Genomic DNA, 24,620 nt, shown 5'->3' with positions numbered 1-24,620 from the left:
AAATCATGAATTTTGCTTTTAGGAGAGAAGTGTACACACTCTTAAGACATACTTTACACATAATTCTAACAAATTTAATTAATTCATTTTTCATACCACTTCAAACCAGAATAAGCAAAATGAAAATAAGGAAAAATGAAAAGACTGCTAAATACCATCATTCTGACAGGGCCAAAGAATAAGAGCAAATAATGAAGGATAAAATATAAAAACTATAAAAAGCAGAAACAAAAAATTTTTAAATACCCTCCATTCATTTAATATTAGTGGCAAGCAGTACTAAATGGAGACCTCTGCAACACCTAAAGACAACAAAAGCAAGAATGGAGGGTTTATATTCCATTCACTGAAATTCAATTCAATAAGTATTTATTAAATATCGACTATTTCTAAGAACTGTTTCCAAATCACCCCAAAGAGAAGTGCTAAGAATGTAACCCACAAGAGACCCTTATTTTTTTTAAAACAGGACCTGTAAATTCATTGTGATTAAGTCCTAATTATAAAATTCTCTCTCACAACAAAGAGTAACACCTGTTCTACATGCATCTATTCTTAAGAGAGTTGCCTGAGTTACTGAGAAATGAAGATACTCAAATCACAAAGTACTGCAATGTATGTTAAAGACAGGTCTTGGATGCAGGTTTTCTTGGCCCCAAAGCAAGATCTCTATTTAAACTACAATAAGCTGTCTCTCTTAATCACATAGTGCTACAGAAATGACCCATCACTTATAAGATTGTTCCAATGAGACAAATGCTTTCATGGTTCCAATTTGGGATGCCAAAGACAGAGCTTTCTCTGCTTATATTTCCATCCAAATTCCATCCAGTCATTTAAAATGAAATTTTAAAAATTTTCTTACCATTTAAAAGTATAACTTTTCGAATTTGAAAAATTGACTTATGAAGACCAGCTCACTCTTTTATTATCAGAAGTGTGAGGTATTAAATATAGATGGTACAATATCAGGTAGCACAGAGTGGCTGGGTGGCACAGGGGAAAGCAAGCTTCATCACCAAGAAAAGCTTAGGTTCAAATCCCCCCCATACATATCCTGTCTGTAGAATTAAGTCACATGCCACTCCACTAGTGTCCCAGGACACTGTAAATTGCAAAACAAGTGACAAATTTCATTGATCTAGGGCAAGAGTTCTTAACCTGGAATTATAAACTTGGGTTTTCTTTTTCTTTTAAAAAATACTTTGATCAGCTGCATTTTCCATAGTATTGGTTTCCTTTGTAATGATATTTTATTTGTGCATTTAAAAATAAGATTCTGGGAAGGGGTCCACAGGCTTCACCAGACTGCCAGAGGGACCGATCACACTAAATGATTAAGAACCTCTGCTCCAAGGAGATGCCACATGGGAGATCATAAGCCAATGAAATTCCAGATCCATGAGAATCAGAACCACAGGAATTTCTACAGTACTTCACTATTTTATCTGAGAAAGAGAATCTCAATTATAAACATTACAGGCAAATCCAGAGTAATTACTTATTAGTTATAATTTGCAGTACAGATGTAAAAATATCAATTTGCAAAACATTCATATCTATAATGAACAGAAAGCTTTTCTGAATTTCCTGAAAAAGTTAAAGCCTGCTAATACTGTGCTCTCCCCTCAAAAAAAAACCCACTACTTTATATTTCTTCTACATATAATTATGTATCTACATGTCTGCCTTTGCAAACAGTTTAATTCCTTAACAGGTGAGACTGTTTCATTCCTCTCTTCTCTTTATTCCCAATGCTTATTATTAAGCACAGTGCCTGAAACAAAGCAAATCCTTTTATTTAATGTCAATGAAGTGATAACCAAAAATGTCCCAAATTTTTATTTCAAACAAAATTTCCCATGTTTTCTAAAGTTGACTTCATCATTTTATGTCTGGAAAGGAACAAGAACCTAAAGTGTAGAAACTTATCACCAGCAATACAGATCATTTGTCAAGTAATAATTGAAAGATGCCTAAATTTCATCCAAAAGGTACCACTGATTTTAATTTCCACCAGAATTTATGTCATATTTAGAGGGATATGAAGTAGTTCATTTGAAATTGTCATTGTGAATGGTATTTTTTCCTACTAACATCATTCCCTCCCTAAAGGTTGTTACAACAAAATTAAATATTATATTATAAAGTGATAGCAAGTTTTTCAAATAGTTTGTGTAAATCCTTCAACAAAATGGAGAAAGAATATGTAGGAGTACACCTTGCTGTTGGGAGAGTGTTAAATATAATAAAATATTAATGTTTTATGCAAATTTCACCCAAAAATAAATTTAATATACTCACTGAAAGGAAAGTTCTCCAGAAGAAAATGGCAAATGAAGCAATTCCCAATAAGGCTGTAATAATTATAGGCTCCCAGGGCATTCCATGAAAATCAGGACCAGGTCGAATATCCTCAGGCAACGTAGCAACTAACTGAAATATCAATGTTGGAAATTATGAACAAATTTAAAAGAGAAATTTCTCATGACATATTCACAATGAATTATATTTCTATTCTTTTACCACTCCCTCCTCAAAATTTCAATAACCTCCAATGCCTGCAAAATGAAATTCAAATTCTTTGATGGACCTGGCATTCAAACTCTTCTAAAACATTCTAAAAAGAACCTACATTTATAATCTCATCTCCCTTTACTCACCAAAACGAAGCCTGTGTCAAGTCAAAAATGACTTGCTGTCTCCTAAAAATAACTTTAAAATTTCCATTCCTTTTCAAACTCTTATTTAAATTTCCTGGGGCCATTTCAAACATCAATTTCCCTTTCATTATGCTATTTCATTGCCTCTTTGAGGCAACATCCCCAAACCTGGGAATGTCCACTTGCCTGTTTCTTGTGCCATCATTATCATCATCATTCTTATTATAAACATGAAGATTGTTAGAGATAGAGACCATTATTTCCTCTGCATTTGTTGTCTAGACTACTTACATTAAATTGTTGGTACCTTTTAGTAGTTTTCTTTATATCTTAACTAGACTAAAAGTTTCTTGAAAGCATGAATCCTCCCTGTCAAATTTTTTGTATACTCTTCAAAAAACAAAGTATATATAATGTCACCTTTTCAAAAAACACATTATTAATTGTTACGTTTGTTCTTTAAATCATCAGAATTTCTAGTATCCCTCTTTACATAATGGGGAAAAGAAAATGCTCAATAAATATATGCTCAATGACACAGTCACTGCTCTCAAGAAACTTACAATCTTGTAGCAATCAATGTAAACACAGATACAAACTTTAACATGAGGAGCAGCAAAAAATGCTAAGCCAGTTCGGAAAAAATCATGTCCATTTGGATAGTGAGAAACCAAAAAAGGTTATATAGAGAAAGTAGAGCTTGAAATATGAGCAGTTATTTCAATCAGAAAAGATACAGGAGATGGCAAAGCTTGCAAAGGGAAATGTTAGAAAAATTCATTTTGTGTTACCAAAACGTGTATTTTGTTCACATTTATTTATTTTATTTTCAATTTATGGACTAAAGCATTTTCATAACAGTATTAATAAAGAAACGTGCACACAAAACTGCAAATTTATTATGTGAAACTTGCTATTCCTTTTAAATATATAATAAAATTAACATTAAAATTTTGGTGAAATTAATATATGCTGAATGATTCTACATCTTCATATAAATCAAACACTGGGGAGCAAACAAGACTCCAAAATAATGAAAAGATAAGTAAATACCATACATATATCTCATTAAGCCCCAATAGAAAACATGAAACAACCACAAGGCAAATCAATAATTTCATTAATCAGAATAGTCTTCAAAGTTCAGGGAGACATATTCTAAAAAAGCTAAAATTCCATACTGTTATTAACATTAACGATGAAAAGAAAGAGATGGGGGCAGATCTCATTACCTCATTTTAGTTGGGCTAAATTGAAATAAAGTTAATAAATAGAAATTTCAAACATTCCAAACTTTCAAAGATTCTTCCTTTTCTACATCTTTGGATTTAGATTCTATAAATGTACCAAGTTTCTAACAATGGTACCTATAGCAAAAGTAGTCTATATGGCATTTGAGTGGGGAATAGAAGAATGGAGTAATTGTGGCAAATATATTTTCCAAACTCAAGTTTATCCTATACAAGTGGCACTGTGTTAGATTCTTATAACGCAAAAATAAAATGAAAAGACGCCCTGACCGCCAAGAGTTTCATCTAATAGAAGAATAAGACATATACAAATATCCAAAATGAAGAATGCAATAATTGCAGAGATATAAACAAGATGCTATGAGAAGAGTGAAGAAGTGTAAATCACTTGCAACTGAGAAAAGAGGTCAGGAAGAGAAATTGGTGCCAGAGGAGAGCTTTGAAAGAAGAAAAGGATTTCTACAAACTGAAGATGTAAGGAGAGCAAGTGCATTCCAAGCATGGTGATGATCTGCACAAATATATGGAATGGATGATTAATATTCCTCGGAATACATGATACAATATGAATTTTGTTTTATTTCCTAGTTAGGAACTAGAAGAGGGAGTTCTTAACATAGTGTGATAGCTTTCTTGTCACTTTGCAACTTTAAAAGCTTCCTGGGGCACTGATTTGCCTAGGATGCCAACAGCCAGTCTAAAACAGAGAAAGGACTTGAAGGTAGACCTTCCTGACTCAGGTCAACACCATAACCATTAAAAGACACTGCCTCTCAGCAATGTAATTTAAAAAGTCAAATACAACAAATAAAAATAATTGTAGAAAGACCTACATGAAATAAACTTGAAGAAATTGGAATTGGAAAATCAATGTACAATGAAATTTAACTACATAAAAAACTGTGACAATACACACATGAATGAACAAAAATCCTAAAGGGGAAAGGAGTTAGTTCCTCCAACATGTTGATTTTTGCTTTTCAAATATGAATTTCACTTACCCAAAGTTTTCATGCTCAAAGTTAATAAACTATCCAAAAAATTCAAATAAATGAATAAAGTTCCATTTCTTGCTTGAAGCCAGACAAAATCCTAGTTCACACACCTTGTGCTAACTTTTAACACCCATTTAATCCAGTTTCAAAACAAGGACTCAAAAAAACTCAAGAAAAATAAAAACGTTTATGCAATATGAAAAATCACAATACTTTACACATCAGTTGTTAGAGCAAATAACTAAAGTATAACTTTTAGTTATCCCTCTTTTTTTTTTTTTTAGCTATTATGTAGTTAGTAACAAACAAATCATCTGCCTTTAGATCAAGCACATAAAGTGAATTATGTAAAAACACAAAGACACTAAGAACCTCCCATCACTTTTACAAAAATTAACTTTGGATTAGGTTTTCCAAACTTAATTCAAAATAGTGTTATTTCCTTTTGGAAAAGAACTGGAAAGGAAGAGAGGTTAAAGAGGAAGGAAAAAACAGGAATTATATTAAACTCTTTAGTTACTAAGAAGCTACAAACATATTTTTATGGTGTGGTTATTACACTGAAAGAGCACTCATATATCTAGGTTTGCATCCAAGCTCCAACACTGTGATTAAGTACCCTCTTTCTGGGCCCTGGTTTCTTTATTTGTAAAAATAAGATTAAATCAGAAGATCTCTATTGTCCCTTATAGCTCTCAAGTTCTATAAAGCAGCTGTCTCTCCAAGATCTTTTCAGGAGTACACGAGTTCAAAACTATTTTCACAATAAAAAGTCTTTTAAATTCATAATATCATATATATGCATAGAAGACAGACAGATGGGAGTACCTCAATAATTTTTAAGAGTATAAAGGGATCATGAAGCCAGTGAGTTTGAAAACTGAGACTATAAAAAAGCTCTCTGTGTGATGTGCTGTGTAAAATGTAGTAAACAAACAGCATGTCAAAAAACAACAATAAATCCTAAAGTACTAAGCCTGATTTCTTGGAGATTTAATGAACTAAGAGTAGAGTTGTCTAAATCTGAGGTATTAATCCTTGGCTTTTGAGTCAACTCCTGAATATATGCCAGATAAAATAAGTAATTGGGAAAAGCTGAACAAAATAAATACAAATACAACACAACACAGATGGTAATTTTTGGTTTTCAAGTCCCACAGGTTTCCATTTGAGTTTGATACCAATAATCTGGACCACAGCATTTTTTCTGATACTTATTTTGTGATTTAGTTTTATTTTATCACCTTCAAAAAGAAGAGGGAAGTGAGGGGAAAACTTTTAATACTTAACTGCTAGGAACTTTTAGTTTGAGGGAAAAGGAAACTATTTCATTAACATCTCTTCCCATTCCTTTCATTATTTTTTTAATGTTACCCAGCAAATGCAGAAAATAAAAGGACAATGGAAAATCTCCTAACTCATTTTACAACTCACTGATTTTAAGATAACAAAATAGTAAAAAAGAAGAGATTTTTAAAAATAGCATTCCAGTTGTAGGAACATCATTTACCTCTATTTTCATGCCTATATAAAACAATGGGTAAAATGGATTTATTCAACATGAACTAACTTTTGTGGACGTAGATGAGCCTCAAAAGATCAGGAACGTAACAATTATCAAAATCAAGATCACTTAAAAAAAAAAAACTTTCAAAAGACAAAATAAAACGTCTCCAAGATTTTCTTGTCATTTTGTTTGACAATGTACTTAAACTTCCTTTTTGGAACTGATAGAGACACATGCAGCTTCCTGCATTACTGATCTCCAGAGGTCTTCCCAATTTTAACTCCATTCTCTTCTTCAAAACTCTACTGCTGAATTCCATCTATTCCTCTTGAAAACATGACAGAATATTTTCATCCACATTCTGCAACGGCATTCCTTGTGAAAGCAACACATACACTTGCGACACAGCAGCAGACTCCTTCCTCCAGACACACATACACACACAACACACAAACTTTGACAGCAGCACGCTCCTTCCTCCAGATACCAGACACAAACCACACAAACTTGTGACAGCAGCATGCACCTTCCTCCAGACCAACACACAAACTTGGGACACACACACACACACGGAGGCTATCTCCACAAAGGGCCCGCCTCTGGGGCCGTGCACGAGTCGGTTACCTTTCCCCGGGGAGGGGCCCCTCCTCCTCCCGGATCTCCGGGCACCTGCCCCTGCTCGTCTGCTCTCCTGGCACCCAACCCCCATCCCAGCGCCCGGCTCCCCCTTCCCCCACCCCAGCAGATCCCCACGGTCACCTCCAGCAGCTTGGCCAGCAGGGCGGCATACAACACCGACAGGGGGCCCAGCAGCTCCGGGGTCCCGGTGGCGCCGGCCGATGGCCCGGTCGGGGCGGATCCCGTGTCCATCGCCCCCCCGTGATGAGACTGGAGGACGGTAAGCCCCTTGAGGCTTAGGCAGCAAAGACCCTTTGGGGGTTGGGTCACACTGTCTCGGGCTTCCTCCGGTTAGCCTCGGTTTCCTCGGGGTTCACAGGACAGTGAACTTTGCCTCTGCTCGCCTTTCCTTCCCTCCCTCCGGCAATAACACGTCAACCGGACCAGACCTGACCCCAAGCCGGTCTTGGCCCCGCCCCTCCCCACTATGGCGTCAGCACTTGGCGCCGCAGCCGAGCGTCCCAGGCAAAGAGCGCGACACTCTAAGGAAACAGGATCGGGAGAGGAGGGGCCGGCCGGGTCCCGGCAGAAGAAACCAACTGGAGGACTGGGAGTGGGGGAGCAAAGAAAAAACTGCCACTCTAACCGATAAGAGACGGGACCATTGTAAGAGGAGGAGGTTTAGAACTCCAAACTCCCAGAAGCAAAAAGAGGGAGGAAAACCAAAACGTGTCGGAAGGAGGGGCTGAGGAGCCAATCAAAGAGCTAGAGTCTAAGGGGCGGGGCAGAAGAGGAGGCACTGGCTCCAAAGCTTTAGGGACTTTTTGCCACTTCCTCCTCACCTTACAATCAGAAAGTAGCAAGATTGGAACCAAGGAACTGTCCACGCTAAAGTAAACAAATTACTCTCCACTTTCCCATTATATCCAGAGGACCATGGGATCTTACTCTCGGCTGAAAACTTCCCTAAGTGTTGTCCCCCCCTCACTAGAAAGTGGGCTCTAAGGGGGTAGAGACTCACTTTTCTCTTTGTACTCCCAGGGCTTTGCACACAGCAAGAGTTTAATAAGTGCTCTATTCATTTATTCTCCCGGTTATTAAGGATTCCCTTTAAAAATACTGCCCCCTATTGTCTGGACACATGTCCCCTTCCCCTCGGGAAGCTCCCAGAGGACCAGGCCGATTTGAGTCTAGCTTAGTGCTCCATATGCTTCGAACATTGTTAAGATCCTGTCTAAACAAAACCTTCAAACCTAACCCTTCTGACCCTTCCGGCCTTCAAACACACCTTAAGGTCACCTAGTTCCCAAGGACAGAGCCAGTGGCCTCTGAGTATTCTTACTGAACGATTTTTGGCTTCCTTCAAGTGTCCCCTAAAAGCCCACCTTCTTCAGGAAGGCTTTCCCAATCCCCCTGAATGCCTTCCCTTTACTATGGCCAATTTGTCCTGTATACTTCTTGTTTATAATACATCAATGCTTCCATGGTGCCTCCTTAGTCTGTGAGGACCATGAGGAGGCCTGCCTCTTAAACCTTTGTATCCTCAATGCTTAGACAATATTTAGTGAGCAATTGGGAAACTCCTACTAATATATCTGCACAGCATCCAATGAATAAAGCATCCAAGCATTTATTATTTGCAAAGCATTGTGCTAAGGGCAGGAGTTTTTAACCTGGGGAGTCTTAACAACTATATGTCAATATAATTAGTATTCTTTGTAATCAAACACATTCTGTGCATTTAAAAACATTCTAAGGACTCCCTAAGGATTCACCAAACTGCTAAAGGAGTCTATGACACAAAAATGTTAGGAGTCTCAGAGGGTTACCTGGAACACTAAGAGGTGGGCACACAAGCAGTATATATCAGAGACTAGAACCTGAGGACAGCTTTCTCCATTATGTCATCCTGCCTCTAGTTCTAACACCATAGTAGGTAAAATCTCTCTGGACATTAGTGTTCTAACTTATGAGATTTGGACTACAGAATTCTTAAGTACCTTTCCAATCTAAATCTATTGCCTAGGGGAAGGAGGAAGAGAAGAGAGAAGAAGTGGGGGGGGGGGGCGCAGAAAGAGGAGGAGGAGGAAGGGAGGGAGAGGGAGAAAGAAGAAGGGGAGAGAGATGGAGAGGGAGATGGAGATGAAGGGGAAGATAGAGATGAAGAGAGGAAGAAGGAGAAGGAGAGGGAGAAAGAGAGGGAGAGAGAAAGACCATCCCACGTGAAAAGAGGAAAGTCATCACAAACTGACACAAGCAAAAATTCTTCAGGTAATAGTCCTCCTTAATGAGGATTTCTCAATGAGATAAGGTTTCTGGAACATTTTTGGAGAGAAGGATTAGAGTTCCCCACTGAAAGAAACCAAAAACTACTCCTTTAGAATAATGTTCTAATTCCTATAAGAGGCCTCTAATCATTCCCAAAGATTTCTTTGTCACCCTCCTTTCTTAATTTCTTATTATACTAACTTCCCAAGTTAAATGTTTTTAATGTCTTCAGTTTTTTTCCTATCCAAGTTCAACCCCTTCAGAAACTTTTAAAACTAAAAAAGCAAAATCACTAAAATACAAAATAAATCCTAAAAACAAAACCGTAATAAAATTGATTAACATATATTTAAAGGGAGAGGAAAAAAATCAAAAATTAGAAATAAAAGAGACAAAAAACATGAAACTATAAAAGCTTCAATTTTAATCACACACCTCTTCTATTTAAAGTCATTTCCCTTAAACCTGGGAAATAATCAGCTACTTAAGAAGATGGTATTTCTGGATTTCTGTTCTATTTTTTAAAAAAGACATAGCAAATTCCTGACAGAAGATAGAAGGGAATTTTTAAAAATAAAAATAAAAAGGCTAATAAATACATTTGCCTAGGGTCAATCAAATCGAAAGGTTTTTTCTTTTTTTATTATCAAAGAAATAATACTGCCTATGTAGAGACCACCAAACTAGAAACAATAGAGCATTTACAATAAGGAATAAATGACATTTGAGACTCCCCAAAATTGTAGGAGAAAAATTTAATGAACAAACTATTAATGAAATCCAAGAGAATGAAATCCCAACAACTAACATTCTGTGAGAGAAGTCAGTCTGAGATGAATAGGAAATTCTGAAAATGTCAAGAACACAATTCAGAAGTAGAAGGGAAACAGTCTGATGTGGATGTCCATGGAACCCAGAAACAAGCACAATTCTTTAAAAAATAAAATACAAATGGTAGAATGAAGGCAGCTAATAGCAACTGAATATAAGATCTATTGTACCATAATAATATTAGTGTCAGGAGTGCTAAAGCTTAGAATATTACTGAGCTGGTAAGAGAAAACAAGGTCCATAATAGAGTTTTCAGTCATATTGGAGGACCAAAGAAGGAATGGGCAATGAATGACCTGGTGGTACATTTGGGGATTGATGCCACCTGATAACAGAAAAGACAGAAACTTGAGTTCAATTTTCTCTGCTGCCAAAGAGATTGACCTTCAAAATAAAAATGATAGGACAGAGGTGGTTAATAGAATGTTGGTACTCAAGGTGAACAGAAAATACAATAAGAAAGCAACCAGCTATCCTTACCAAATTCAAGTTGCCAGACCCAAATGAACTGCATGCTTGAGTATTGAAAAGGACCTTCAAATGTTTTGACAGAGATTCTGCTAAATAATATCTAAGAGACTATGGAAAATGGAGGAGGGGATTTTAAAAGTCAAATGGTGTCTTTTTTTTTTTTTTAACAGGAAAAAAATGAGCTCTACAAAGTAAAGGTAAGGAAGTTTGACTTGCATTTCCAGGAAATTTCTAGCAGTTATCATTAAAGGAATGAATAGTAAGGATCTAAGAAAAAGATAAAAAGTGGGTCATGTCTAGCTGTCTAGCTATTTCTTTTTCTTTCCTCTTCCTTTTTTCCTCCCTCTTTTCTTCCCTTCCTTTTATCTCTCTCTCCCCCCTCCTCCCTTTTCAACAATTACCATGCATAGGGGGCAACCAGTAAAGATACATAGATAGGAGATGGAGTATTACATATGAGAAATGGCAAGATGATGGGCTTATCTAAACTGCAGAATACAAGAAAGGAAACAATGTATAAGAGGTTGGAATCACGTTGTGAAGGGTTGGCTTTAGATGCCAATCAGACGAGAGAATCACTGGAGTTCATTGAGTAAGAAAATTACTTTGGCAGCTATAGGAAGATGTAATCAAGATCTGAACTTAAGTTACATGAAGAGATGAATAGGCAAAAGGGGACCAATGCAAAAAAATGTTGAAAAGGAAGAAACTAGCCCTTTGCAGCTGTTAGGATATGCAGTAGGTATAACAGTGAATGAGGAACTGAATAATGAAGCTAAAATTATATGACCGGGAAGGATGATGGTTTTCTCCACAAAAAGAAGTCTGGAATAGAAACATATTTGAGGGAAAACATAAGAAGTTCTGGTTTGGACATAGTGATTTTTGACATGTCTATGGAACTTTTAGTTTAAAATGTCAAATAAGAAGTTGATGTGAAGTGCTTTACAAACATTAAAAATGTTAACTAAATTTTAGCTGCTATAATTATTGGTTGCTTTTCTTTTTAATGTTAATAATTATTATTTTTGTGATCTTGGGCTAGCATCTAACCTCCCTATATTTCATCTATGAACTATGAAATTGAGCTAGATGACTTTTAAGGTTCCTTCCCATTCCAGATATATCATCTATGATCCCCTGATCCTAATCATTAGGAAGACAAGAGAATATAGTGTACAAAATGTTGGTCATGAAGTCAGATGGCCCTATAGCAAGATATTTTCCCTCTACTGGCTTCGCTTTTCTCTTCTCTTCAACTAAAGACTCTCTAAAGACCCTTGCTATGACAAATCTATAATCTATAATGATTCTAATGAAGAAGACACTGAAACGGTTTCAAAAGGCCATTTTCAAGGAGGAGAAATGCTTTTCACTGTAACCACTTTTAAAAGAGTATATAGATTTAGAGCTAGAGAGGATCCAAGCAGTAATCTGGTCCAACTTCTTCATGCTCCAGAAGAGAAAACAGGTCAAGTGACAGGAAGTGACTTGTGTTGTAAAGCATTAGACTTAATATCTAAATTCATCATCTGCTGAATCCTGAAACAATGCTCACTGCACTGTGTGGAATACAGTAATTGCTACCCAACCCCAAAATAGACAATTGCAACCTCTTTCTACTTTGATTCTCCAGGTTCCTTATGTTTTTGTCCTGACTTCTGGCCAATCCAAAATCTCTCACACTCTTTTCATCCTAATCAAATTCAGTTCAACAATCAATTATGAAATAATAAATATGTTCCCCTCTCCTACAGGATGATCATGATGCAGAGAAAACAAAACAAAGTCTCTGCCCTCTAGAAGTCTGTTTATATTCCATTGGCCTATCCAGTGAGAAAAAGTACTCCAAAATTTCTTGCCAATTATCAACCTGTTACTACCTCTTCATTGGAAAACTCAGCAGTGAGAAAAGAAATTATTAGATTAGGGCAGTTCATAATGAAGTGTAAATAACATGGGTTCAATTATTCTAAGGATATTTTATTTTTAAAAGAGAAAATTAATCAACTGAATGAAAGGGAGAAAGAAAATATAGAGGGGAGGATGTTTTTGACAAAGGAGCCCAACTTCTGAATTTTGCACACCTTTCCCATATGCACACCATGCATAAAGATTAGTAAAACTCAACACCTCATTACTAGACATTTGCCCAGACCTAAAGTATACATTAAAGAAAAATTACTAATGTCAACAAATACCAGCACAGGGAGCAGAGCCCTAAAAACAACTTTTGATATTTCACCTTCCATAAATTGCCTCACTATTTCCCCAAAAAAGTCAATTCCAAATAAAAACACCAAAAACATCATAAAATCTATAAAGTATTTCAGGTTACATCTTTAAGAATTGCTTTAAATTATTAAAATTTTTCAGATCTATTGAGCTAGTCACTTGCTGAAAACCCTAAATGCTCAGAATACACTTAAATAATTACAATACACCAAAATAAACCATTTGGAAAGTTAATGTCATACTTACCATCTCAGTATATTGTTTCATGTTTTCTTTTGCGACAAGACCTGCACTCTTCATAGCTGCAAGAATTGGTGGCACCACTGGATTTGTTTCTAATTGTTGTTCTGTATCCAAAGGAGTGTCTACTATGGAACCTAGAGGTTGCTGTTCTGTATTTAAAGGAGTTTCTTCTGTGGAAATGATTTCTAAAGGATGTTGTTTTGTATCCAAAGGAACATCTTCTGCTGAAATCAGTCCTAAAGGAAGAAAATTAACTTAAAGTGTAATGGTGTTTTAGAACATGGAATTTTTAACCCATTTAAACAATTCCCAACATAAAACATAAGTTCACCCTTACATGTATGACACTCCTGATAGAGCTGTAGCTATAAACTTCTGAGTTCTCATGAAGACCCCTAAGATTTAATTATAAAATAAACAAGTTTCTATCTATTTTTTATGAATGGCTAGTTGAAAAGTATTTATATCTAGGAGAGAAAAGGGAAGAACACTTTTGTATTTTCTCCAAAAAAAGAGAGTCACATAATTAATCCTCAAAATAATGCATTAATTCATTAATATCTTTAATAAGATAGATGAGAAGCTAGGTGCCAGACTTGGAAGCAGGAAGATGCATCTTCCTGAATTCAAATCTGTCCTCAGGGCACTTACTAGCTGTGTGACCCTAAGGAAGTAACTTACAACTTTTTCCCTCAGTTGCCTCATCTGTAAAAATAAGCTAGAGAAGGAAATGGCAAATCAAACCCCAGATGAGATCGTTTAAGATTAAAAGTTTACATAGTATTTTATCAAACTGTAGTTTTCCTATGTACTTCTTATGAAATAAAACTATTTGAGAAATGTGTCTGTGAATTTTAAATTTTTCACTGTACGTACTACTCCTGCAGCAAAGCAGCAAGTAAAACTGCCCAGATCTTTTTAATTCCTAAGCTTCGAGTTTCTTCCTCCTCAAGATTATTGTCTATTAATTACATACACATGTGAACCTTGTGCAATTTCTTGGGTAAAATACTTCTGGGTGCAATGGTTCAACTGAGTTTCCAGGGTCTGTTCTATATAATAGCTGGCTATCTTCTCTGTTTAACATGAAGCAATCAGTACCATTTATTTAATATGTACTATATGCCATTCACTGAATTAAATGCTGAGAATACAATGATAAAAGTTGGGAAACAGTTTCAATAAGTGAACATATATAGCTATATACATGATTTTATATCTATATATACATATATGTATATGTACACATATATTCTTCAGCTCATTTTACAAACGAGGTAACTGAGGAAAACAAGATTAAGTGATTTCACCATAGTAACATAGATAGGATCTGAGGCCAGATTTGAACTCACAAAGTTAAGTTTTCAAGACTCTGGGTCTAGTACTCTATTCACTGTGCCACCTAAACTGCCTGCCCATAAGTGATCCTACACTTAGACTAAGATTGTTTTGACTACTCCCTTCTTCAAAGAACTAGTAAACCATGAATATGGATCTTTTATGTATAAAGCAAAAATTGGTCCATGTGTCACTTAGTTTTGCTGAATTGCTTTTTTTCTCCCCTTTTCTTTTTCATTTGCTACACAAAGTAGTATTCACTAGGGTGGGGGGAGGGATATATTTGAAAATGGAAGTGATATTTTTAAAGCAAATTTTAAAAAATAGATTTTCTGTAAATACTAGTGATTCTTAAAACATGAGATGAAGGAGAAGATAGGAGAAAGAAACTAATTTTATTTATTTCTTAATTGATGAGCCAAATTAAACTGTTCAAGTTCAGTTATGTTTTGTTTTGCTGTGTTTTCTTAGATATCTTAATAAATAATCTCCCAGTCCCACTTCTCATTTATTTTCTTGTTCTCTGAGATTCTGTAATAACTAGAATTGCCAAAATTCTTGTTGAAGGATTCAAAAGGTTAAAAACCACTTAAAGGCCTAAGTTAAATTCCAAGCCCCTAAGCAGAACTTTTGTCGTCCTGACCTCCAGAATTATCCAATTATGGCATCCTGTCCCTTTTTCTCCCTTTCTACCTAATCACCTCAAAAATTGCTTGAGGTGACAAAAAGTCTCTAATTGTTAAAGATAACAATTACAGTAGATTCTCATGATTTGTGAATTCCATATTTTTGAATTCTCCTGTTTTCTAAAATTTGTTACTCCAAAACCAACACTGGTGATGCTTTTGCAGTGATTAATGGACATGCACAGAGCAGCAAAGAATTTGAGTTCTTGATGTATGCATTTCCAGCTGAGACAGAACAAGGGGATACTCTACCTTTTTGTTTCAGTGAACAAGTGTCCTTTTTGAAATCTACCCTTTTTTTTTTTCATTTTTGAGCTTTTTTGGGGGGGCATGGTCTTTGCTGTTTAAAATGATCTCCAAGCACACTGCTGAAGTGCTATCTAGTGTTCTTAAGCCCAAGAAGACTGGAATGTGCCTTACAGGGAAAAATCTGTGTTAAAAAGCTTCATTCAGTCATAGGATATAATGTTGTTGGCTGAGAGTTTAATGTTAACAAATCAACAATAGAGCAACACCCAGAAAAAGGAAGAGGAAATTCACTGATGTGTACATGAGGCTACTCCTGAAAGTACTACAGTAAATGTTGTGACCATAGACTTGCTAAAAATCTAACTCTGTATATATCATCCCCCCAGGAGCAATGGTTCAGTATTCATTAATTTAGTGTTCACAGTAACTTTATGGAATGTAACTACTGTGAATGACAAGAACCAATTGTATCAACCTTCATTTAATGAGAAATAGTTACTTTTTATTGCTCATCTTTTCCATCTAAAAGCCCACAGACACCTTTAGGGATTGCTGCTCTGAGATGCTCAGATTCTTCACAGATGAGAAACCTTCAGAGGTTCCTAAATTGACTAGAATAAAATGCAAAATCCTTATCTTGACACTTAGGGACTTCCAATCTGCCTTAGGCAGAAATATTAAATTACTTCTTTACCAAATGTATATTTTAGCCAAATTGGACTACTAGCTATTACCCAGACTTGACATGCTAACACCAACCTTTGTGCATTTGCACAGGTAGTCTTCCATGCTGGTAACTCTACTCATCTCCAACTTTTAGATCCCTCATCTTTCTCAGCTCAAGTGCCACATGCTCTATTTAGTCTTCCCTGATCCCTGCCCTGGAAGGAGGAAGAAGTGTTCTTCTTTGAATGAGGAAAAATTTACCTTCCTAGATGAATGTGTCTTATCTCACCATTGTTTTCCCATCTCTCCCTACATTGTATTATAATATTTATGTAGCATATGTCTCCCTCCAACCATCCTCCCCCAGAATGTAAGTTTACTAAACACAAAGACTGTTTAATTTTGTCTTCATTATCTTTGGTACTTAGGTAGTACTTTGTATATAAGAAGCCCTTAACATATGTAAGATAAAGTAATTTCAAATGAATTTTCAAAACTATCTACATATCTGAGATAGTCCTAAAGTTTTATCTTGCACATCGATACGTCTCAACCTTGAACCATAGCATATACACAAAAATTACAATTTTTAAAAAGAATAACTGATTAGACTATATCAGTGACAAGATATTAATTTCTCTTTTCCTATTAAATCTCATTTTTCACAGCTAAACTTCTGAAAACTGTTGTGTGAATTGAATTTTTAAATATAAATCCACTTAATAAATTCAGTAGACTTCACTATTCAAATGAACCTTAAAGTGAACTGTTTTATGAAGATCCTTTAGTTAGAAATTAAAAATTACAAAGCTACATAGAACAAGCTTGAATTTTTCGTGGGGGTATGACAAATTTGGATTTTCTATTTTTTTAAGTGAATTTATACTTCTTCAATTTTTCAAAGTTCACAACATTCTCAAGAGTTTGGGTGTTAGAGAGAATTCAACATTAATTATTCATTTGATAAGGATTTATTAAAAATATGAACTGCTCAATAAGAATTTATCTCTGTTCACACAAATACATTGTTCCCAAGCCAATATCATTTTAGGATGATGAATAATAGCTAACATTTTTATGGTACCTTATGGTTTTCAGAGCACTCTACAAATCCATTCTTTTAAATATTCTTCATATGAATGATCAAAATGCATAAACATTAACTATGTAAACTAAATAGAGATTATGCAAGGAAGATAATGGTGCCTGCCCAATAAACCTGCAATTAAAAAAAATCTTCATCAGAAGCATACACTTTTTGATAGAAAAATGTATATGTTGAATCAAAAAAAGGCATCAAAAAGTATTATTGTGTAAGAAAAGTCTGCTATTTAAAAGAACTCTTTGATTAATCTTTTTTGTAAAATAAATGATTCTGCTGCAACACAAATTCTTCAATCCTTAGATGGATCCATTACCTTTCCAATGGTGCAGACTGCAACTCATCACATGCAGATTTAGGCATACAGATGAGACAGTGCTAGGTGGCACAGTGAATAGAAACACTGGATCTGAAGTCAAGCAGACCTGAGTTCAAATCTGGCCTCAGACTCTTACTATGGTTGTGTGATTCTAGACAAGTCACTTAATTTCTACTTGCCTGAGTTTCCTCATTTGTAAAATGGAGATAAAAAACACCTCTTCCAGGGTTTTCAGTGAAAATCAAAGAATTTAATATCTGCAGAGTGCTTAGCATAGTACCTGGGCACACAAAAGCTGCTATAAAAGTGTTAGCTACGTATTATTTTTAATCACATATCCTATGTGATTCTTATTCATGTCTTCCAATAAATCCTCCATATTCATTCAATCTGTGTATTTACATACATACTAAGTTAATATGGAGGCCCTTATTGAAATCTTTCTAAAACTTCTCCTCTTTTATAGTCTAAAACTCAATTTAGCCCAATAGACTGAAATTATCTTTATGATAAGTCTTTTTTTTAATAAATGTTTGCATCACAAACATTGAGAAACAAAATGTATAAAAACATCAGGACTTTGCAGGTAATTTTGCTTGTCTCTTCAAGTAAAATCTGTAACCATTTTATGTCAATTTTTTGTCTTCTGCTTTCATGTAGAGAGAGATTGTGAAAAATATTATGACCCAGTACACCTCTAGCAGTAAGTCTTCTCAGTCACAGGACAAGGCTCTTACATTTCAAATAATCCACAAATACAAATATTTAGAGATATTTTTAAAAAACCTAATAATTCTTTGCAACCTCTGCTCTCTTTTATCACTCTTGCCACCTTTACTGCAAATGCAAAAGACCACACAGGAGAGATGGTTATTTTATATTTTTATGTGTTTCATAGATTGTTATAGCTAAATTAACCAATAATCAAGTAATAATTTTAGAACTTAAGATCTTAATCAAGATCCATTTTAATTCAGTTTTTTTTAAAATATAAAATTGTCTTAAATTGGGGCATGAATGATAGTTTCTCATACTCTTTATAGACATATACAACATGATAGCAGTATTATGTGATAATCAGTTATGTTAGACTTAGCCCCTCTTCAGCAATACAAGAATCCAAAACAATTCCAAAAGACTCATGATGGAAAATACCATTCATATCCAGAAAAAGAACTATATTCATATCCAGAAAAAGAACTATGGAGTCTGAATGCAGCTCAAGTCATACTATTTTCACTTTTCTGTTTTTTCTTTCTTGTGGTCTTTCCCCCCTTTTGTTCTGATTTTTCTTTCACAACATGATTAATGTAGCAATGTTTAATGTGAATGCACATGTATAACCTATATCAAATTGTTTGCCATATTGGGAGGGGAAAGAATAGGGAAGAAGGAAAAAAAAATTTGGAATTCAAAATCTTATAAAAGTGAGTGTTGAAAACTAAAAATAAAAAAACAAGCTTAAAAAATGTCCAACATATTCATTGAATTTTGTCTCACTTTGACAACAAAATCATTTTACTACACTCACCAAGAAAATCTTGTCTGTGATGTACATGGAATAGCATTTTTTCAAGAAAAATGAGCAAACCTTACCTCTAGCCAAATCTTCCCCAATACTTTGATCTTGTGAGGACTCTTTGACTAGTAGTCCATCTTGTGAGTCACCAACATCTTTGATCTCTCCCGAATCCAAAAGATCAGCCTTTTCTGAGATGTCTATATCTTCCTCGGGTACTTCTACTGTATGAACTTTTATTTCTATGCTCTCTGGTGGCCTCTTGTTTTCCTCTGGTGCAAATGTATCTCCTTCATTCACTGAAAACTTTCTTCCCTGGTCTCTTTTGGGTTCTGTTTTTGGGTCTACGGGAAATACTAAAATTTCCATATTTATGTTGTTGTATAACAAGCCATAGTATATGATTCCAAATACCTTGTAGATTTACATAAAGTTTATTACTTACCTGTTAAAATTAAATATTTGTGGCTATGTCACTCTATCTCCAAATATGCTCATTTGTTACTTATGCTATTATATGAAATAAATTTCTTCCTGGGAAAGTTAGGACTGAACATAATCATGTATTTGAACACAGGGAGTTCTCAGTATCTCCCTGAATATGCATATAATTTGATCTCTGGATCCTCAATTGATACATTATTCTGCTTTATTATCCTAAGTATTCAAAAAATGCTTTAAAACTTATTCCTATGCTTACAAATAGCACTTTTAGAATTTTTTTCACTCTCCTAAAAGCTTAGTAGATTAAAAACAACTTAAATTATTGAGGACACTCTATGCTTATTTAAAAACAAGGTTTAAAAGCATAAATCAATCAAAGCACTGCATTTAATTATTTATTGATAGTATTTTTTGGAAAATATATTTACTATACCTCAGTAACTTAATTATCTTTACCATTGAGAATAGTAATACCATGCTGGAGATATAATACAGCAAAATAAAAAGTGAATTTCAAGTCAATAGAGCCAAGTTTCATTTCTGGAATCAGAAAAATCTGAGTTCTAATCCAGCCTTAGACAATTAACACTTGCTGTGTGATGCTGGCCAAGTTACTTAACCCTGATTGTCTCTCGAAAAAAAAAAAGGCAAAAAAAAAAAAAATCTTAAAAGGCTCAAAGATATAGAGCTGGAAGAAACTTTAAAGGGCATTTAGTCCACTCCTCATCTTACAGATGAGGAAACTGATGAGGAAACTCAGGAAGATGGAATGCCTAAGAAGTTTTGTTAGCTTCTAACCTTTAAGTTTCCACATCTGTAAAATGAGAATGATAAATTGTACTACACATTTGTTGTGAGTAATGTGCTTTCCAAAATGTAAAGTACAATACAAAAATTAATTATTATCACTAGTAAAAACAATCTCTCCTCTTGACAGAAAGATGGAAGACTACTAGGGAAGAATGTTGTATATATTGTCAGAAATGGTCAGTGTTTTTGTTTACTTTGCTTAACTTTGTTGTTGCCATAATAAAGGATTCAATTTGGAAGAACGAGTCATCTAGAGATGACTGTGGTTAAAAATAAAAGTCATCAATAAAACTTATACTTGATGTGTATACATATATTGTATTTAAATATACTTTAACATATTTAACATGTATGAGACTACCTGCCATCTAGAGAAGAGGGTGGAGGGAGGGAAGGGAAAAGTTGGAACAGAAGGTTTTGCAAGGGTCAATATTGAAAAATTACCCATGCATATGTTTTATATGTAAAAAGCTATAATAAAAAAAAATTTTAAAAAAAACCTTTTATATTTGAACAATAATACCCAATTGCTGCTGAAATAAGAGAGAATTCTGGGTTAAAGAGAGGGAAATGGACAGCTAGTTCTAGAATACTGAAATGTCATACTCTCCTATATGGACCAAGCTGTTCTCATATAACTAGCCCAGAAAAATATACCTGCCTTGCACTGGATTTGAGAAAGGGCATAACCATACTTTTATCAACCAGGCTAACTCAGGAAGAAAAGAGATTTGTATTTTACCTGCAAGAGGGACCTTAGAACTGTCTTCTGGAGGCGCAGCAGCTGCTAGGGGTACACTCTCTTCTACCAAAGGGTGTTTGTATCTGACAAAAAAGATCAGGTCCTGAATATCATTCAGCAGAGTAACCTCTTCATCAAATGTGTCCATCTCTTTCATGCCCAGCTCCTTGTTTTCTGCCACTTTTGAATCTAACATTTTCTCCACCATCTCAAGGATATTTGACATTGAAGAGTGAAAGACATCGTCCAGTGCTTTTTCCATATTATATGGCAGGCTCTCCTTTTGAGCAAATGCTAGCTTACTTTCCATGTCATGGAATGTGGATTCCAGGTGCAGGACATTCTCTGACCCAAGGTACTTTTCTAATCTTTCTACTTGTTCTTCATCAAGAAAGCCCTTAATGATAGGCAGTTGCTTTACTGTATCACTATATTCTAATTTAAGAGCTTTTTTATAGAGCAGATTATCTTCAAGCTCTGCAGAATCAGATTGCTGATTTGTTTGGCTTTCTGTATCAATAAAATTTTGTGAGTATTCAAGGTCTTCTTGGGAGAAATCATCGGGCCAAGACCTTTCTGTGTAACTGAAGTCTTTTTTGTTTTCCAGACCATCTTCTTTTTCAAAATAATCAAGCTCCTCAACTAAATCTTCAGCCTGATTTTCATCCTTGCCAAAAGAGTCACTAACAGCAGAGGATATGGGTTTTTCATCTTTCTCAAGGGGATCCTTCTCTTGCAGCCCTAGAGTGATTTTAATAGATTCTTCAATCTTTGCAATAACCCCTTTGGGCATAGTCTCACCTGATCCTTGCGAGCTTTTATCTACTCCCTCAGCTTCCAAAATCATACTTGTTTTTTCTTTGGTGTCTTCTGTGGCATAAAGCAGATTTGGGACTTCTGAAGTAGCTTTTTCTTTCATTTGCACATCAACATTTATCCTACTGCTCTGGCCACTGGCAGCAGCACTTATAGCATTTTCATCTTCTAACAAGTCCTCAGCTGTGTGGAAGTCATCATCTTCAGCTTCTGCCTTTTCTCTCTGCAACTGTGTTGTCTCCATGATAAGGGGTTGTTGGCCTATATTTTCTTTGAAGTCATTTGTTTCTCCATCCTTAAGAATATCTTTGTCCTTTTTTTGTGTGTTCTCCATTTCTTTGCTTTCATCTTTGGAAAGTTGATCTTGAATCTCTCTTTCAGAATGCTTGATCTTTTCATCCAGCTGCTTGCTAATTTCAGTTTCCATATCTTTATCCTGTTGGCCCAGTAAATTTTCTTCCAACATCAGATTCTCCTCCACCTTTTTTTCTGGTAAATAAATTTTATCTATAGAAGAAATGTTGATATGATTTTGAATTTTAAGCAGAGCTGGCTGGGTGGATTCCTTTCCTTGCATCTTTATTGGAAACGTTTCCTGTTCTTGTTCATTTTCTGAAATATTGCTTATGTCCACATTTCCTTTGGATGCATTTTGTTGTTCATCTTCTAGCAATGATTTAATACTTAGAGATTTCTGTTCAGTATTTTTCTCTTTCATTTTCTTCCAGAATGTTTTATGTACAAGATCACTCTCAAAGTTGTCATCTAAAACCTTTTCTCCAGATTTCTCCTCAGGAAGCTCCCCTTTTGTAATCTGATGAGTAATAGTTTCTTTTAGGTCACCTTTCATGTAATTAAGGGGTGATTTTAAGGTGTCTTCTCTCATTTCAGCAAGATTATTATGCATAAGGTCAATTTCATGAGTAGAACTTTTTATAGAAATGTCCTCATCTCCTAATTCCATTCCCTTCTCCATGAATTCTTCCTTGAATGGTTGTATTATCTCTCTTTTTTCCTTAACTTCAATCACTGTGCCAATTTCAAGGGTATCTTCTAAGCTTTTGTCATGAGTTGTTACAGGGCTATCGCTATCTTCTTCCCATTTACCAGTCAGGACTTTTTCCTTATCCTCTACCTTTTCTTCATCTAAATCAAAATCATCCAAATATGTGGCATCTTTTTCTGTTTCGCCTCCACCAACAATAGAGAAAATAGTATCTCCTAAGGTTTTCAGTATATTTTTGTCATTTTTTTCACCAACGCTGGGCTGAGCTATTTCATCAGTATCTCCTTCAGTATACAAATTTTCACCTGTTGAATATTTCTCTTCAATTTTCCTATCTTCTCCATTTGTAAAAGTTAGTAATGGTGGTTCATCAAAACTACCTTTATCCTCTTCCTCAACTTTGGAATCATCAGTGTCCAATTCCTCATCAAACTCCTCTTCTAATGAAGTAACAAGCCTAGTTGTTTCATCATCCGATACAAGTGCATCTGCAGTTGAGCCAAATTTGGTTTTCAAATCTAAATTAATTTCCTTCTTCAAAAGTTTATAAGCATCAATCTCCTCCCAGTCCTTAGAAAGCTGAGAAATATTAATGTTCCTTGAATTCTCATTTTCTGACACTTTTAATTTGTCTTGTAGCATTTCTTCTAAAGGCTCAAGGGAGGGTTGATTTCCCTGAGGATTATCTGCATGACTATTTACATGGATGGGGGCCCTATGTGTTTCAAATTCTCCCTCTAGATTCTTAGTGTTTTCAGAAAGTAAGCTATTTTCTTCTGAATTTGCAAGAATTTTGCTATCCACCGATGTTTCAGGTTCATTATTGTCATCCTTGGATATCTCAAGAGATTCTTCAATATTGACTTCCTTAGGATTCTCCTCTTCTGTTTCTTCTGTAAGTTTCTCAGAGTTTTCAGTTCCGGAAGTGTTCAATTCATCTTCCCCTTTGCCTCTCACAGTTTCTCCCAAAAATCCTAAAAGATCTTCAATATTATAGTTGTCAAAATCATCCAGTCCTCCATCAAAACAAACAAAATCTGTTTCCTGAAAGGAAAGAAAATGTTGTGTCACACTAAAAAAATTTTTTTTTGTGCTGTGGCAACTAGAGTTAAATGACTTACCCATGATCACACAGCTAGGAAATATTAAGTGTCAGAGGCTGGATTTGAACTCAAGTCCTCCTGGCTTCATGGCCAGTGCTCTATCCACTGTGTTTAACACATACTCTAAGTATTATAATACAGTCAACTCTTGGTTACACATATTCGGTGACTTATCAATGATTCATTTTCAAATGAATTTTGTATACTCATTTAAAAATAGCTACATCTGATGATCTAGGAATTCCCTTCAAACTAAATCATCTAATGGTCTAGGAATTCCCTTCAAACAAAATAATCAAACTACTTCATGACCCAAAAAAACCTGAGAAACTAACTTCCTTATCAACTTATCTTCTTAAATATGCTTGCATATCTTCTACTTTATGTTAGAACTCAATAGAACCTATTATTCCTTATTTTCCCTAGGTTCCCTAGGAATAACAAGTATGTTATTGTTGACTTAAAGGACATTTTATTGGGATACAGACTACATAAGGAATTTAAAATAAAAAGAAATAATGAGTCATATTATAAGTTCTTTTCTACTTAATTATGTTAATAAGATTTAGAAAGTGAGATTTGTTGAGAAATCTATCTTAAAGTAACCCGGAAACATTTATATTTATTTTAAATGAATTTTCATGTTTATTTGTGGATTTTATTTTGTCCATGCTATTGTTACCCTAACTAAATAAAAAAGTGAGCAAGTATTAGGTTTAAATCAATCACACACAAAGAA

The 24,620-nt window shown here is 35.0% G+C and overlaps 2 protein-coding genes across 4 annotated transcripts in view; both read right to left on the bottom strand.

Annotated features, from left to right (window-relative positions):
* Positions 1-16,138, bottom strand: part of LOC127559509 (transport and Golgi organization protein 1 homolog) — a 39,939-nt gene extending 23,801 nt beyond the window's left edge. The window contains exons 1-3 of one of the 3 annotated variants that reach the window (XM_051993345.1): positions 16,114-16,138; positions 13,085-13,317; positions 2,305-2,436 (exon numbers count right to left, since the gene is read on the bottom strand). In XM_051993345.1, coding sequence (XP_051849305.1) covers positions 2,305-2,436; positions 13,085-13,317; positions 16,114-16,123 — 375 coding nt within the window. In that variant the 5' untranslated portion in view covers positions 16,124-16,138. Of the gene's footprint in view, positions 1-2,304; positions 2,437-7,174; positions 7,466-13,084; positions 13,318-16,113 lie in introns of those variants that run through there. The other 2 variants (XM_051993347.1, XM_051993346.1) reach the window with 2 other exon arrangements.
* LOC127559508 (transport and Golgi organization protein 1 homolog) overlaps positions 16,121-24,620 on the bottom strand; it is a 23,406-nt gene continuing 14,906 nt past the window's right edge. Inside the window, exons 4-6 of the mRNA XM_051993344.1 lie at positions 20,957-23,822; positions 19,038-19,316; positions 16,121-16,235 (exon numbers count right to left, since the gene is read on the bottom strand). Coding sequence (XP_051849304.1) covers positions 16,210-16,235; positions 19,038-19,316; positions 20,957-23,822 — 3,171 coding nt within the window. The 3' untranslated portion in view covers positions 16,121-16,209. The remainder of the gene's footprint in view (positions 16,236-19,037; positions 19,317-20,956; positions 23,823-24,620) is intronic.

This window comes from Antechinus flavipes, chromosome 4, assembly GCF_016432865.1.
Source record: "Antechinus flavipes isolate AdamAnt ecotype Samford, QLD, Australia chromosome 4, AdamAnt_v2, whole genome shotgun sequence".
NCBI classification, from domain to species: domain Eukaryota; kingdom Metazoa; phylum Chordata; class Mammalia; order Dasyuromorphia; family Dasyuridae; genus Antechinus; species Antechinus flavipes.
The sequence above is the reverse complement of the archived record's forward strand: the minus strand, read 5'-3'. Positions and strand labels throughout refer to the sequence as shown.